At 38.3% G+C, this 16,805-nt stretch overlaps 1 protein-coding gene across 2 annotated transcripts; it reads left to right on the top strand.

Annotated features, from left to right (window-relative positions):
• Window positions 1-10,169: 10,169 nt before the first annotated feature.
• LOC103412570 (zinc finger CCCH domain-containing protein 53-like) lies at window positions 10,170-15,208 on the top strand. Of its 2 annotated transcripts, none has more exons than XM_008351116.3 (10): window positions 10,170-10,711; window positions 11,177-12,360; window positions 12,476-12,658; window positions 12,775-12,954; window positions 13,091-13,182; window positions 13,302-13,547; window positions 13,634-13,823; window positions 13,933-14,145; window positions 14,238-14,331; window positions 14,435-15,208. In XM_008351116.3, exons 2-9 carry the CDS (start codon window positions 11,378-11,380, stop codon window positions 14,314-14,316), a joined length of 2,166 nt encoding a protein of 721 aa, XP_008349338.2. In that variant the 5' UTR covers window positions 10,170-10,711; window positions 11,177-11,377; the 3' UTR covers window positions 14,317-14,331; window positions 14,435-15,208. The 2 variants fall into 2 exon arrangements, with proteins under 2 accessions (XP_008349338.2, XP_070674005.1); XM_070817904.1 differs by having other exon boundaries at window positions 12,775-13,008.
• Window positions 15,209-16,805: the final 1,597 nt, after the last annotated feature.

The following is a 16,805-nucleotide window of genomic DNA, read 5'->3' as shown; positions in this document are numbered from 1 at the left end:
GACACTGCGGACGCGTGGGCGTAAACGAAATTGAAATTGGAGTTACGATGAACGTTTTACGAAATTTGAATCGTATGGGCATTATAGTAATTTTACATACCGGAATATATTTCTGGATGTGTGTTGTTTTGTAAGCTGTGGGGCCCACACCCCACTTCTCTTTCTACCACATGTCATCCCTCCCCGATTCTCTCCCTCCCTAGAACTCTATCTCTTTTTCCCTCTTTTCTTTCCATTCTTTCCCCGGAAACTTTATCCCTCTCACCATTCTTTCCCTCTCTTTGAGCACACCGCCACCCACCCCTCACAGCTCCGGCGACCACTACAGCCACCACCACTGCCACCAACTCAGCCACCTCTAGCCCTTGTCTCTCTTTGATCTCTCTTCTCTCTCCTTGTTTGTGCACACTGCACAAGAAGGCAGAAACCACCTACCATCGTCAACGAGAACCGACGATACCCTCTTATTTTCCTGCCTCGGTAAGGACTCACGTCATTCCATTTAGTTCTAGTTTCGATTTCTAGCTCGATTTCGAGCTTACACATAAGCTTTGGGTAAGTTAATGCAGAAAACAACACGAGAAAATGTTTTCCAGATTTTCCGGCGAGGTACGACGGCTTTCGAGCCATTTTCCAACCAACTCTGGCCACGGTCGAGGAAACCAAAGGTATATTTTGATTCTTTGTCTCTCGGGCTTCAATTTGATATATTGGGTTGCTAAATTTAGTTGAGATTTACAGTTAATCGAAGCCGGGGAAGCTTCCCGACCAAAATCCCTAGAAACTGGTGTTCTCCTTCGTTGGGTTCGGCAACCCGCGAGTTCAAACTGGTCAAACCTGACCCGCAATCTAAACTGGCCCAACCCAACTGCTGAATAACCATGCCCAACCTATTAACCCTAACCTATATCCAACCCAACAACCTAGGCTCAATCTAACAATCGGCCCAACCCAGCAACCCAAAGCCTAAATCCGACCCGATCTTGACCCAATATCCAACTTCCACGGTCGGCGTGTAGGCCACACATGGGTGCGCATCATAGCCCGTGTGTGGGGCACACGTGCCTCCGTCAAAGGTACTGTGGTGCTGGTAAATTTTCAACGAATTTTTCGGCGACCTATCTCAGTGCGTGCGGCTGTGGGTGGGGAAACCCGAGGTCCCCTCTTAGGTTTTCGACGTGTCGAATCCGAATCCGTTGTCTGTTTTCCCAAATTCTGTCGCTTTAGTAAAGTTTTATTAAATGGCCTATATTTGTGTTTAGGTGCGTCAGTGGGAAGTGACATCATCCTTTCTAGTTCGTGCGGCTCCCGAGCAATAGAATATTTGTGAGTGAACCCCTTCTCGAATTGCATGTTTTTATAAAATATTAGGCTTGCATGCATTTCATATTTCATGAATTGAATATGTTTTATATTATATTTTATGGATTTCTATCATTATGGTTTACAGAGGATTTATGATTTATTTAAATTGCTTTTACGAAATATTTATGATTTATTGAAGTTACGTTTTATTAAAGGTTACAAATTATTTGATTTTCGTAAATGAAATTCTATGGATTTACGAATATGATTTATTATTGTTTATGAAATGAGGTTTTGAGCTTTTGAGCTCTGACATTTTAATACGAGTTTTTGAAATATGTTTTCAGTGCTTATCTAGTAAGTTATCATACAACACATCCACACAACACACGTATGTAGACGTCTATGGCCATAGGACATAATTGGGGATATTTATGACTTACCCCCAACTTCACTGGCGAAACCAGTGTCGAACAGCTTCACTAGCCACGACTAGTGTTGGTGTGTGATGTTATATCTTATATAGCTTCACCTTCATGTGATGGACAAGTACTACCTTCGAACGACTATGATACCTCTAGTTGACCATACCATTGTTTTGATTTATGAGATTCTTGGGTTTGCCTTCGGATGGCGATATTCCCATTACTGAGCACTATTTTACACGTACTTATTTTATGAACGCTTTTCATGGCATGCAAGAATTTTCAGAAAACCTACTATGTATTATTATTATAAACTTTGGTCAACTTACCCTTTGTTTTACGCCCCATTCAGGAGTTAGAATCGAGGCATCTGATCCTGGCGTCAGGGCACTTCTGCATAGGTATCTTCGAGTCTTCTCTGTTTAGGACCCATTCCTTTGTTCGAATCTTTTTATAATAATTCTCTCACATTATTCTTGATTAATTGTATGCTCTAAACACGGTTCTGCATTGGTGTATTTCTTTCTAATTACATATTTTAATTGTATGCATGTTTAAAATGGTTTCGTCACCCTCAGGTGTCGGCCAACATGTATCTACCCTGATATTTGGAGATATCGAGACCGGAGCATGTCAATACTAATAACAATTTCCTATAAATAAAAAATCGACTAATGAAACGGACATGTAAGTTTATAAGGTCGAACAAAGAATTGAACTAATATCATATTGGTCCACAAATTGTAGAAGGGTTCAATTATAAAATATTTAGTTTTCCGACTAAAAGTTTGATGACTCATTAAACTTAGTCACTTGAAGGCATTTAAAAAGAAAATATTTGTTTTAGTACAAGCAATATTATTATTTTAACTTACACTTCAATAAAGAAGACAATTTGAACTTCTTAAACACAATGGATTAAAAATTAAACCACCAAAATACTCCACCACTTATTTTAAAATAAAATACTTTAAAAGAGCTTAAAATGACAATATGCAAATATACATTTACAATGTACTTTTAGAGAACTGATATTTAGTATTTTTTTCAACAAACGATAGTATATATACTAAGAGGGAGGGGGTGAGTTTAGCCTAAATAGTAATAATGTGGTTCAAACTTGTATTTGACAATAATCGAATTTAAAACCTCTCACTTACAAATGAAGAGGAATACCACTAAACCGTAGTACTAAGTGGCTAAGGAACTAATTGACCAAAAAAAAATGGCTAGGGAACTACTACTCACAAGTGTATTTTTCTTTCTAATTATAGAAAGTTTAGAGTGCAAAATGAGATTATTGGAGAGTTAATAACAATTTTCTACTTTTAAAATGCAACTTAGTAAGAGCAACTCCACCATTGCAAATGCCCCCTAACAGTAACTGCCTTTAATTAACAGTAACTGTCTTTTACATCTCCATCCCTACACTGAATAGCTTTGGTAATAGGCAATAAAATATTAGTATTTTTTATATAAAATAATACAAAATAATTTTATTTGTAATTTCGAATCAGATTTTTAATCGTTCTCGTTGCGCCACATGTCATTATCCAAAAAGACAATTATTGGTGATGGATTTCGATAAGATTTTTATCCAATGTCGTCATGCTATGTGTCGTTACCTTTTTAGAATTGTTGAGGATAGATATCTAATAAGATTTTTAACCAATCACGTCGTGTCATATGTCACAATCTGTTTAGAATCTTTGAGGATAGATTTCGATTAGATTTTTAACGAATGATGGCATGCCACGTGGCATTATCTACAACCTAATCATTTCTGAATCCTACATATAACCCACCATCCATCATAAGAAATCACACACCAAAATCAAAATCTCTATCATTATTCATAGTTTATGCTTCATTCTTACAATATCTTCTTCTTCAAGGATGATGTGGGAAATGGATCAGCAAGAGGAATAATTGTTTAAATAAGGGGAAGAAACGTTCAATCGCCAGGTGGCCCAAAATGAGATGGAAGAGGATGAAGAGCGTAGAATGAGAGATAACGAAGCAAGAATGGCAAGAGCCTCACATTCCCGTCGAGTCATCCAAGCTGTGGCTCAGATCTGCAAGGCCAGCCATTCCGCAAACATTGATAGCAGCAGACAACGATGAGGTACGGATCTCTTGGACGATTATTTTGTCCGTAACAATGCATTCCCTGATACGTATTTTAGACGTCGTTTTAAAATGGAACGACATTTGTTCAATAAAATCATGATTATTGTTTGCAACCATGATTCTTACTTTGTGCAAAAGAATGATGCTTTTGGTGTTATAGGTCTCCTTCATGAGCAAAAAATTATTGTTGCCTTGCGGATGCTTGCATATGAAGCATCTATAAACCAAGTGGATGAGATAGCGAGGATGGGGAAATCAACCATTCTTGAGTCCCTGATGAGGTTTTGCGGAGCAATCAAATTTATCTACACAGTAAAGTACCTTTGGTGACCTACTGAGATGGACTTGCAAAGGTTTCTGGAGAAGGCCGAGATGCGAGGTTTTCCTAGGATGATTGGAAGCATCGACTGTATGCACTGGACCTAGAAAAACTGTCTAAGTGCATGGCAAGGCGCTTATGGGGACAAAAATTGAGTAAAAAGTATCATTTTGGAGGTGGTGGCATCTTTTGATACATGAATTTGACACACATTTTTAGGGGTTCTGGGAGCTCAAAATGACCTTAATGTCTTTGCCCAATCCCCAGTGTTCAACGATATCCTGCAAGGAAAAGCACCAAGAGTCACGTACTGGGTCAATGGACATAAGTACCATGAGCCATACTACCTAGCAGACGACATTTACCCAAGGTGGTCATCGTTTGTCAAAACAGTGCCACGTCCGCGAAGTGCAAAGGAAAGACACTTTGCAAGCTGTCAAGAGGGGTGCGGGAAGGATGTAGAACATTGTTTTAGTATCCTTCAAGCTCGCTAGGCGATTGTCAATGGTGCTGCCAGAATGTTTGATTTAGAGTCGCTTCGATCCATCATGATGACGTGCATCATTCTTCACAACATGATTGTGGAAGATGAGTACGAATATGATGCCGTTGATGAATATGAGCCAAACACGATGAACAATTACAGAACACAAATTTATTGTGCTCGTAACACCACCGAAGAACCCATGCAACACGAGCCATTAGAAAGGGATGAACGTTACAATGAAAGGCTCATTCAATGATATACTGCACTTGAGGAGCCATATATGCACAAGGCCCAACAAATTGACTTGATAGAGCACTAGTGGGAATTGAAACAAACTCAAGATACTTAAGTTCATTTAGTGTGTTTGTTTTTATTTGGTGTGTTTATTTAATTTTATTTGGTGTGTTTTTTAAGTTCATTTAGTTAGTTTTTTAATTTGGTATGTTATGTAATTTTATTTGTTGTGTTTTTTAAGTAATTTTATTTGGTGTGTTTTTTAAGTTCATTTAGTGAGTTTTTTATTATTTGGTGTATTTATGTAATTTTATTTGGTGTGTTTTTTAAGTTCATTTAGTGAGTTTTTTTATTATTTGGTATGTTTCTATAATTTTATTTGGTGTGTTTATGTCTTTTGAATAAAGATTGTCTTAGTTTAAACAAATTGCCAAATTAAATAAATATACTCTTAGTTTAAATAAAGTACTCTATTCAATAAATAAGAAATTAAAACCCAAAGTGATTGGAAAATTATGGGCTCGTGAATGGAAAATCATCACCTAACCAATTTGTGCTGCTACGATCATCTTCTCTTGTGATGTTAGGACCATCTCTTTTTGCTCTCGCTTCTCTTGCACGCCTCCTTCGCACCACGTTCGCTTTCTCCGAATTCCAAAAATATTTAGAATTTGGAGACTTCCCTTCTAAAGGCGTGTTCAAAATGTTACGATCTCGTTGAGCCCTTCTTTCTTCTCTAATCTCTTCCCTTTCTTGCCTAGCTCTTTTTCTCTCTCATTAGCTTGACTTATCTCTCAATAGCTGCAGCTTTTGCATCCTCTCTAGCCTTATCAGTCTCAAATTTAGCCATTTCCCGCACCAAAGTCAATTCACCTTGGCGAGCAAGTTCTTCCATATACTTTGCATAATCATTCTTGGAAGCACTCCCTTTTCTCTTTGAAGTCTTCTTACCTTGAGGCCTAATTGGATAACGGGTCGACCTCGACGCTTGTTTAGGGGGCGTTTCCGGCACTTCTTCTGCATCGTCTTCATGAACATGCATAGAGTGTAGAGGGGTGTTGTTCATGATAACTTTTGGACCGATAGACACAACTCTGAATTTAGGACAATCTTTGACAATATTCCAACATTCCCACCGGTGAATGATTGTTTTTTGTTTTTGGATTTGGCATTATACCAAGTTTGTGCTTGAAGTGTCTACACAATGCGGGAGAATAAATAATTATAATCAAAGTACCTAATGTAAATTTAGGTATAGTACAAACAAATAAATAATATATTATTACCTGATCCGCTCAATTTTCCCCACTTCGAAGATTACTACTAGCTTGTGCCAAGGTGTCTCTCCAAAGACTAAACGATTGGCAGAGTATTCTCCAACAACTGGACATCAATTCTTTGGTTCTTTTCCCACCAATTTTCTCAAGATAATTGGTATGAATAAGACTTCACATTTCTCGCAACTGCATATCATTACCCGTAATCAAATCATGAGTAACTTCAACCTAGCTAGAACACAACGTAACATCTTCAATAAGCGTCCAATTCATACCTACATTATTAGTCATTTTGTTGGAAAAAAAATTGGATTGAAACTTTGAGAGAAAGATAGGAATGTGGTTGAAAGTAGTTGAGAAAATATGAAATTGTGGTGTAAGGTAGAAGATAATGACAAGGTATTTATAGAAAAATAAAATCAATTTTTTTTCGGATTTTTTATTAATTTTTTACATTTTTTTATTCACATAATTAATCTCTGCTGTTGGATTTAAAAATTTGAAAACCAACCCTCCAGATTGTGCCACGTGGCACAACGGTAAAATTTCAGATTTTTAAACTGTTTTTTTTTAATTTATAAAGACGAATAATGTGGACTGTTGATCTCAAATCCAACGGTTGAAATTAATTAAGGTTTGAATTTTATTTTTTTACCGTTGGAAATCCAATGGTATAGAAAAAATTACCATTGAGATCCAACAGACGCGGAGGTACCACGTGGTCTCCAACGGCAATTGACGGATGCTGCGCACGCGGGCCCCAGCGCCTAACGCAAAAAAGAAGGAGAACGTGGCTAACGTCAGGGCGACGTCACCCTTGCATCATACCCACTTCGAGCTCTCGAGCCAGCGACACCCCACGGGCCTTTCCCTCGGGCCCTCTTTCATCCACACGCCTGCATGGTCTGGAGCATGTAGCTCTAGCTATTGGGTTGGTGGGGAAGCCGGTCCATCGGGCTATTTAACACGGTGGAGGTGCTCTTAGAGTGAGACTTTCTATGGATTCACAACCATTTCACAGTTTAACATTAATTTTCATGCAATATTATAAAATATGGATAACACTCAGGAGACCAAAATTTTAATCTAATTTTCAAACCAAAATCAAATTTCCAAATCAAATAAAATCTCAAAAATAGAAAATAAGCACGTTAATTAACTTAAGTAATAATTTAATTATCAACATCTACATCATTTGATTTACAAAATTTAATCTAAAATTTTAATCTCTACATTATTACTCATAAAATATTATCTAAAAAAATATAACATTACAAATAATCTGTAAAAAGTCTTATCAATTAAGCTCTTATATTTTATGTCAGAACCTGGGAATGATGGAGAACAGTTTTGATAATTGATGCATATGACCGCACCACCAAAGCACATTAAATTTTAAAAATATGTTCATGGGCCAGTGGCTAATCATACACTAGATTATACAAACAAAGTGTATTTATGAGTTCCCACGCGCTTGTAATAAGCTTCATAATGTCACGCGCGGAGTAGACAAGCAAAGAATGTTGTGATTGGAGAGCTAAAGACATGCAATTGTTTTGTTTTGAATTTTGGGAGATTAAATAAAGACAAGGTCATGGAGCGTAAAGTACTCCATGGAAAAAGGATCATCACCATTTTGGTATTGGAAATGTATGCATGTTTGGAAATGATCTCTTATTCGATTGTATTATGAACTTATTTTTTAATTCTTAAATGTCACCTTATCCTTCCTTATTGGTGGTCATTTGCTTGAATAGTTTGATATATTATGTCATCAAATTGTAAGTCTCATACTAATTACGTGAATAATAATTTGATAACTTGACTGAAACAGTCCATTTATAAGTCTTAACTGCTGGACTGGTCAAAATCAAATACACATGACATATCAATCCAGACGATATATAAACCAAGTATTGAAAAGTAACCGTTTCAACAATAAGCATGTATAATTGATTGTTTTGACCAATAAACCAGACAAATTTAATTGACGATTTGACGATATCTATAACTTACTCATTTCCATCACCATACCTAATACATTCATAATGTAAGACTAAAATGTGCGGTACAAATTGACATACATCTCCCACATGTTAATTAGAAAAGGGTACATAATACATAACCACACAAGATGAATATTTGCTTGAAAGTAGAATTATGAGAGTGGTCACACACCCCATGTGGAGGTTCCATGGTTCCCTATCTTTCTCTTATGAAAGCTAATACTTTCCAAGTCCCAACTACTTTTGTTACTCACAACCAAGAGGCAGCAATTTTGTACTCCCTCCTTTATCTTTCTTTGTGCATATAACTGAGTAATAAACATAAAAAAGGTTGGGGAGAAAAGTGATTGGGGCTCATTGCCTCTTAAAATTATAATGTGGTATGAGTTGGGTGTTTGGGGAGTGAGAAAAAGGAGAGGAGATAGGGGATGGATTTAGTCATCATTGATTTGTTTGTGGGGCATCTTGTTCAAAATTTAAAAAACAAACACAAGTGAGAGAGCAAAAATGCAAGAGCTAGAACCATGCCTCCCTATCCTATACAAATCCCCAAACCTTTTGTAGTTCAAAACCCATTCTCTCTTTTTGGAAAAAAAATTTAATGTACCGAAAATACAATTTGGTATATTAAGTGTTATAAAAAAATTGTTGAATACTAGAAAAAAAAATTAACCACTTATATTATAACACTTATTGTATAAAATTGTAATTTAAATACACTGAAAAATCTCTAAACTTTTTACATATTTAGGCATTATAGTATCATAAACCACCATCAATGTGTCAATTATTTTAAAGAGAGTGGGACATGACCACCAGTGACCCTTAATGATGTGCTTGAAGTTGGCAAAATTTTTGACTTTTAGAGCTTATTTGAAAGCAATTTTTTTTACATAACATGTAATTTTTTGAAATTATTAGAGACGATTTTCGGACTATTTTTTATCCTTTAATCCTTTGGATCATTTGGTTGGAGATGACCTTAAAGATCGTTTAGAATTATATCTTTGAAAGACACTCGTTTAAAATCATTTTTAGTAAAAGTGTTTCTACTAAACATAATCAGAAGCAAATTTGGTGCTCTGAAAACGCTTTTGATTCATTTATAAGTATTTTCAAATGGTTATGATAACAAATGATTTTTGGTAATCCAAAGTTTCTTTTAATTATTTTAACCCAATTCCAAACAAGACACCCAGAAAATCCCATTTGCAGATCAATCACCCCAATAAAGCTTAATAGTTTATTAATTTTTTTAATTTCACTTTCAAACTTTTGTAGAGACATTGACTCACCCACAAAACACAGATAGAATCCGTCCAAGAAACCAAACCCCAAGAGCGTGCAAACCACACACTGCAATCACCGTACAGATGCTCCCTCTGTCAAGGTCCCGTTGAGTCCCTTCAGGCACCATTTGGTACGTGGAACGGGATGAAGTTGGACGAGACGTTCCGTCTGACATTTAGTACGTTTAAAACGGATGGAATGTACTGTTTCACGGGATGAATTTTGGGTGAATTTTCGTTCCGCCTCACCTTCCTGAAATGACTCGTTTCACATGAACATAAAATTATAACATTTCCGTCTACTTCTTCTTCCTCCTTGTTTTCATCCGAGGGCATCTTTGCTTCCTCTTTGATATGCAAACGGGACGGGAAGGGGCGGAACGGAGAGGGAGCAAAAATGCCCTCGGATGGAATAAGAAGGAAGAAGAAGGAGACAGAGAAGTTATAATTTTATGTTCCACGGATGTGGAACAAGTCGTTCCAAAAGGTGAGGCGGAACGAAAATTCACCCAAATTTCGTCCCTTGGAACAGCGCGTTCCACCCTGGTTCCACTCCGTTCTGTTTAGTACCACGTACCAAACTGTGCCTCAAATCACCATTGGCGCGTGTCATGACCTCCCCACACGATCGCGTGGAGTCAAACCAGGGTGTTTCTGGGGTTGGGAAATAAAAATAAAATTAGAATGAGAAATTAGAGAGAGAAACTAGAGAGTGAGAGAGATTTAGAGTGTCAGAGGTTAGGAGCAAGAGAACGTGCAGTATTTGAAGCAAGCAGACAGATCTGGATCCCACTCAATACACCCGACTCGGACACCCCCAATACACTCTCTCTCTCTCTCATCACTTGGGTTTTTGTCCTCTGTAAACATCAAGGGCCAGAGAAAACCCAACTGAGAAATAAGGAGATACAAGGAGGAGGAGGGAGAAGAAAATCCAAGCCGAACCAAAGCTAGAGAGAGAAAGTAAGCTCAGAACCCAAAAACTCAGTAGTGCACCAGCAGCAGAAACAGTGGCAGCAGCGAAGCGATTGATGGTTCTTCTGCTGCAGCAAAAGAGGGGCTAGAAACTAGCAAGAAAAGGCGGTGGTTTGGCTTTTGTAGTAAAAGTTTGACTGGGATTTCCATAGCTATAAGCTTTGGGATTTTATACAACTGATAGCAAATAATATGTTTCGAGTAGTTGAGCTGCAGGAAGACGCAGAGAAACCAGAACACACTTACTCCTTTCGTACTTAGTGGGTAAGCGTTACTTCTAGTCACAGATTTTGGTTTCAGCTTCAAATTATTTTTAGTGACTGATTATTTGTTGGGGATTTTCATTTCAGTTGGGTTCAGACTTTCAGTTTTATTGCTATTTCTTTATGCTTACCGAGTCCTCCCAACTTTCCTCCACTTTAATTGCTTTTTGGAGAAAATTTCACCCCCCAAAGCTTCCTTCTTTTTTCTGTTTTGCGTTTTCCTTTCATTTCCTTTCAACAATTAAAGGATGACTCTCTCTCTCTCTCTCTCTCTCTCTCTCTCTCTCTCTCTCTCTCTCTCCAGCTTCAGCTAGGTTGCTTGTTCCTTCCCTTTAATCAATCAAACCACACGAGAATACTACTTTTCACACTCAACTTTTCTTTATATATATATTTCTTTTCTTTTTCTTCTCTCTCTCTCTCTGTACCTTTGGTTAATTAATTCTTTTTTTCTTGGGTTTTGCAGGAACATTAAGATAGAAAGAAAGACTCTCTCTGTTGTGCTCTCCCTCCCACTCATCACAAAAACAATTTAGTGGGTGAAAGGGTTGGGAAAAAGAAACTTTCACTTGTTCCTCTCAAGAAAAACAAATTTTTTAGGGTTGGTGGTGGGAGTGAAGTTCCAGTTCCAACAAACACACACACCAACCCAACTTCTCTATCCGCCATGGACTCCTATGAAGCTACAAGAATTGTGTTCTCGAGGATCCAAAATTTGGACCCAGAAAATGCTTCAAAAATCATGGGTCTGCTTCTGATACAAGACCATGGCGAGAAGGAAATGATAAGGCTAGCTTTTGGACCTGAAGCTTTTCTCCACTCGGTCATTCTCAAGTCAAGGAAGGAGCTGGGAGTGTCCCTATCATCAAACTCTCCTTCCTCTCCTTCCACTCCTTCTTCTCCTTCCCCCTTCACAAACCCCATCGCTATCTCCAGGCAGAACTCTTGCTCTTCCTCCTCGAGGCTCTCTCTCACTATCCCCAACCTTTCTTCTTCCTCCGCTTCCTGGGCTGCTATCTCCGAGCTCAGAACCCAAGAAGAAATCAACAGCTTCTATGGAGGTAGTAATGGAGGAGTTCCAGCTGATGTGATGGATGAGTTTCAGCTCCAAGAGCAGCTCTCCTTCCTCAACGATGGCTGTCCACCACCAATGGTGGGACCCAAGTCGCCTGATTTTTTCTACCCACAGTCCAACTTGTCTTCCAGTCCTACCACCGCTTCTGATCCGAACCTTTTCCCCTCCTTGCACGGCTCTGCTAATTGGGGTGGTGGAGGCGGTGGTGGTGGTGGGCCGCTCCATCGACGAAGTTGCTCAGTCAGCGACGTGTGCATGGAGGACCCCAACTCAGGGTTTGGGTGGAAACCCTGCCTGTATTTCGCCAGAGGCTACTGCAAGAACGGAGCCAGCTGCAGGTTCTTGCACAGCGGCGGGCTAGGAGACGCCGTCGTCGACGGCGGTGGACAGGTGGTTGTTGGGTCGCCGAGCAAGCTGGAGATGATGGACCATGAAGCGCTTCTCAGATCTAAAACCGCTCAGCAGCAGAGGCTTGCTGCTGCTTCTCAGCTTATGGCAGCGTCAGCCAATTCCTTTCCTTACTCCTCCAAGTGCATGAACTTTCTACTTCAGCAGCAACAAACTGATTCCCAAAGGTACCTGATTTACTGAAGTTCTTCTCTTTTTTGGAAATTAATTAAAGCTCTCATCTTTAATCATTTGTGTTGAATAATTATTAAGTTGATATTTTTTTGTTCTTTGTATTTGTAGGGCTGCGGCAGCTTCCTTGATGATGGGTGATGATATGCACAAGTTCAGCCGATCCCGCCTCGAAAGAACCGATTTTTCGATGAATGGCGGGGCGGGGATTGTGAACCCGGCTTCAAGGCAGATATATTTGACTTTCCCGGCAAATAGCACTTTCAGAGAGGAAGATGTCTCAAACTATTTCAGGTTATTTTTTTACCTGATTTTGTGTACCTGTATTAGTGTCATTTTGAAGGTCATGGTTAAACAGGTTTTCGTATTGCTGACTTAGTTTGCTTTTGTTGATTGCCAAAAAATTGAAGCATGTACGGGCCGGTCCAAGACGTGAGAATCCCATACCAGCAGAAGAGGATGTTTGGATTCGTTACATTCTTGTACCCGGAGACGGTGAAGCTGATTTTGGCCAAAGGGAACCCTCATTTTGTTTGTGATGCTAGAGTGCTTGTCAAGCCTTACAAGGAGAAGGGCAAAGCTCATGAAAAGTACAAGAACTCTCTCACATTCTCATTTGATCTTTGTCTTAATTATTCCACTAGGTATTATATCATTAACTAAAATTAATTGTAATTTAGTGGATAATAAGCTAATAATGGTGTTTGCGTGTTATTAATTTTCCAGGAAACAACAGCAACAAGTGGAAAGAGGAGATTTGTCTCCCTGTGGTACACCTACTGGGCTGGATGGTAGAGACCCTTACGATCTCCAGCTAGGTTAGCTAATTAAACAAAATTATTTACATTCTGGCATTTATTAATTTCCAGACGCATGGAAGATATGAATTCATTCAGTCACATGTTAAATTAGTTAAATTATTTATTTTGAATTATAGGAGCAAAGATGTTTTACAATTCTCAAGACATGCTGTGGAGGAGGAAGCTGGAGGAGCAAGCTGACTTGCAAGCACTTGAAATTCAAAGTCGAAGACTGATGGGCCTGCAGCTACATGATGTCAAGAAGCATCACCACCACGCTCTTTCTGCCAGCAGTCCGATTCACTCCCCTACCCAGTCTCCCAACATGTTCAGTCGAAACATAGTGCTTCCTTCGGTTCACAACGGCCAAGAAGTTCTCCACGGTACTCGTGTTGTCACTCATACAGTGATCACAAAACGATTTCATGGTTCAATGCAGTTGCTAATGTTTATATGTTCTTTATTGCAGATAACTGTTCTTCTCCGATGCCACACATGACTCCAGCAGTGGATGCTGATCAGCTGCTCAAGGAAGCAGCTGCTGCTGTTCTAGGTAAAGATATGATGGCCAACAACGACGAAAGTGGTAGTGGTAGCCGAAGTAGCAATGGTAGTGGTAAGGAGAGCCCCCATGACGATATCGGTGATTTGCTGGAAGGGTAAGCCTTGTTTTGCATGTTCTTTGTTGATATATGCCCATACTGAAAGATTTTATGGACATTGTACAATGTGTTGAAGCTAATGGATCTTATAATTGAGTCCATGCAGTTTGGAGCACAATCTTCCTGATAGTCCTTTTGCGTCTCCAACAAAGGCTGCCGGAGAGTACACATCCTCCGCCTTCCCCAACGTGACTAGCGAGGCCAATGGCTCAGATGCCTCATTTGCAGCTGCTAACATAAACTTGGCGACTTCCCTACTTCCAGCATCTTCATCCCTGGACATGGCATCCTTCAAGTCTTTCAACTGCCAAATTCCAAGGTAACCCTAATTCCCTACTGTAAAGTTGTTCATTTGATCACCGTGTAAAGTGAAATATATTTATACTTGGAAGGTTTTCTATTGAGTTTCAGGTTGAACTCCGGTCACGGAGCCATAGGGATGTACGCTGGCACAGGAGCTGGGCCAAAATGCCCGGTTGGAACTTCCTAATCAAAGCTTAATTAGGTAAAAGTTACTTCCAAATCTAAAATTTGTTTATGTTTTATTTTGTTTTGTTTAAACATATAGATAACGTAATCTATATGATAATTTGTCTTTTTTTTGGCAGGAGGATCAACATGTTTAAGTTTAAGTATAACAAAACAAAAACCACCATAAAAAATCTGTAGAGAATCAAAAGAAATCAAAACCTTCCCCCATCACCATCATCACCGGCACCAGCAGCAGCACCGTCATATCATCATCTCCAAATACCCAACAATACTACTTACTACCATACAAAATGCATACGTAAAAAGGCAGTGAAAGGAAAGAATTGGGTCCCCATCCCATTACATTTTCTTTCTTTGTTTGTTGTTTGTACTATTTTGATCAGTCACATATCTACTCCCCCCATTTTATGTAGTAGCTTCATCAAGTTGGAAGAAATCGAAGTACCACAGGTTAAAACAAAAGGAGAGACACACAGGGTCGAAAAATATGTTTGTTGCAACTTTTGGCACTGTAATTTTAATTTTCACCCATCCAAGCGAAAACAATTGCCCGAAAATCTGTAGTATTGACGAGTGTTGCTATTAGTTTTGTGTATTTTCTAGTGTAATCAAAGTCTTTGTACAGCAGAAGCAGCGGAACTCAGAAGAAGCTAGCTGAGGAAAGAGATAAAAAAGTAAATTTGTAACTACATGGCTGATTCACTGATTGAAGGGAAAAGCTTGGGAAGAAGGAGAAATTTGTCAGCCGAGCTCCAGTTAGATATTGGGAAGCTTTTTTGTTTTACCATTATCGATCATGTGTTCCTGCTACTTGTAGTTGTTATCAAACAGCAAGAAAAGTTTAATTAGGAACAAAATCAGAAAGGAAACAATCTAGATTTTACTTCTTACTCTCTTTTAGTCTCATTGCCTCTTTCTGATAACGACTTATATGAAACATGTTTATCTTTAGGAATGTGGTATTCCGGTTAAATATTCTCATGAGTTCTACTTCACATAACATAAGATAATTAGATCGGTACGTTACGTAAGTTGCTCTCCTCCGTTGCATGTAAGTTTATTCTGTAATTTTTTTTCATTTTTTTTTCTTCGTTTTTGCAAGTGGTTGGGTTTTTGTAAGTATTTTTTCTTCGTTTTTGTAAGTGGGTTGTTTGGGGGGGGGGGGGGGTGGGGTGGGGTTCCAAAGGCTAAAGCTGAGTGGGGACCGCAATCGGGTCCTACTCATTTATCTAATGCCAGATTGGGGATGGGTCCCTACACAACCAAAAACCCCACCCATGTGAGTGATCTATGCCATGCGACTCTCTCTCTACTTTCTTTCTCTTCGTGTTGACAGGAGAAAGAGAGAGGACATGCACAAATGTAAAAGCAGATGTAATGCCCACACGTATGACAAAAGTGCTCGGATACTCGAATCTTTTGGGCTCCGTGGCCTTTCCTGTGAATGCGCGACTAAATTGGCAGTAACTGTAAGAGATAATATTTACTGCCTCCCTCGGAGTTTGTAGCTAACGTACTTGACCGGTGAATAAAATTTAAGTTAGACTAAAAATTTTAAAATAAATTTATAAATTAAATGACGTGGTGATAGATATTAAATTATTATTACGTGATTAATGTATTTATTTTTTGTTGATAATATATTATTTAGTTTAAAATTTTGGTTTCTCTAACATTACTTGTGATGGATATAGTGAGAAGAGATATGTTAACGAGATTCTTTTAAAAGTGAAATTCTTATTGGATTCTTTACCATTTTATAATTTTTTTACAGTATTTTATGATGTTAATATGAAAATTAATGTTAAACTGTGAAGTAACGTACAATTCACGAAATTTTTTTTGAAACAGTTTCCTTAGCGTTTCTCAGGTGAGAAACAGCTGGGCAAACTGTTTCGGTAACTGCAAAGTTACTATTTTACCATATCCTTACGCTTTTTCCCAATTGGTTTCTTGGGAATTTATGATTAGGGTTTTTGGAATGAAGGGATGAGTAATTAATGTGTTAAAAGTCTCTGGTCCCTTGTTTTTTGGGTTCGTTGTTTAAACTCCGGTAGACTAAATTGAGTTACGTTTGTACAAATTGACAGTGACTGGAGTAAAAGGAGTTAAAGCAAGTATATGATAATTGGATTAAAATGTGAATGATTTATGTGAACACGAATACAGCACGTTTTGTATCGTAAGAGTATCTTTAATAGTTTTTCTAAATCCTTGCTAGTTAGGAGAGTTAGTGGTATAAAAAAACTATTTTATCTAGTCTCTTTAATTTTTCATCTCTAACAATACTTTTTATTTTAACAAATTCGAATATTTTATTATCAATTGTTTCAAAAAGAAAAAATTTAATCCACCTATTTTCTAAAGGGATGTGATATCTACCCACTCCATTTTACTTCTCACACATCATTTTAATTTTCGGCCGTCGGATCGGATAAATTAAAGAAAATTAACAGACATAAATTAATAAGGATGTGTGGAAGTAAT

The sequence above is a fragment of the Malus domestica genome, chromosome 02 (assembly GCF_042453785.1).
Source record: "Malus domestica chromosome 02, GDT2T_hap1".
Lineage (NCBI taxonomy): Eukaryota > Viridiplantae > Streptophyta > Magnoliopsida > Rosales > Rosaceae > Malus > Malus domestica.
The sequence above is the reverse complement of the archived record's forward strand: the minus strand, read 5'-3'. Positions and strand labels throughout refer to the sequence as shown.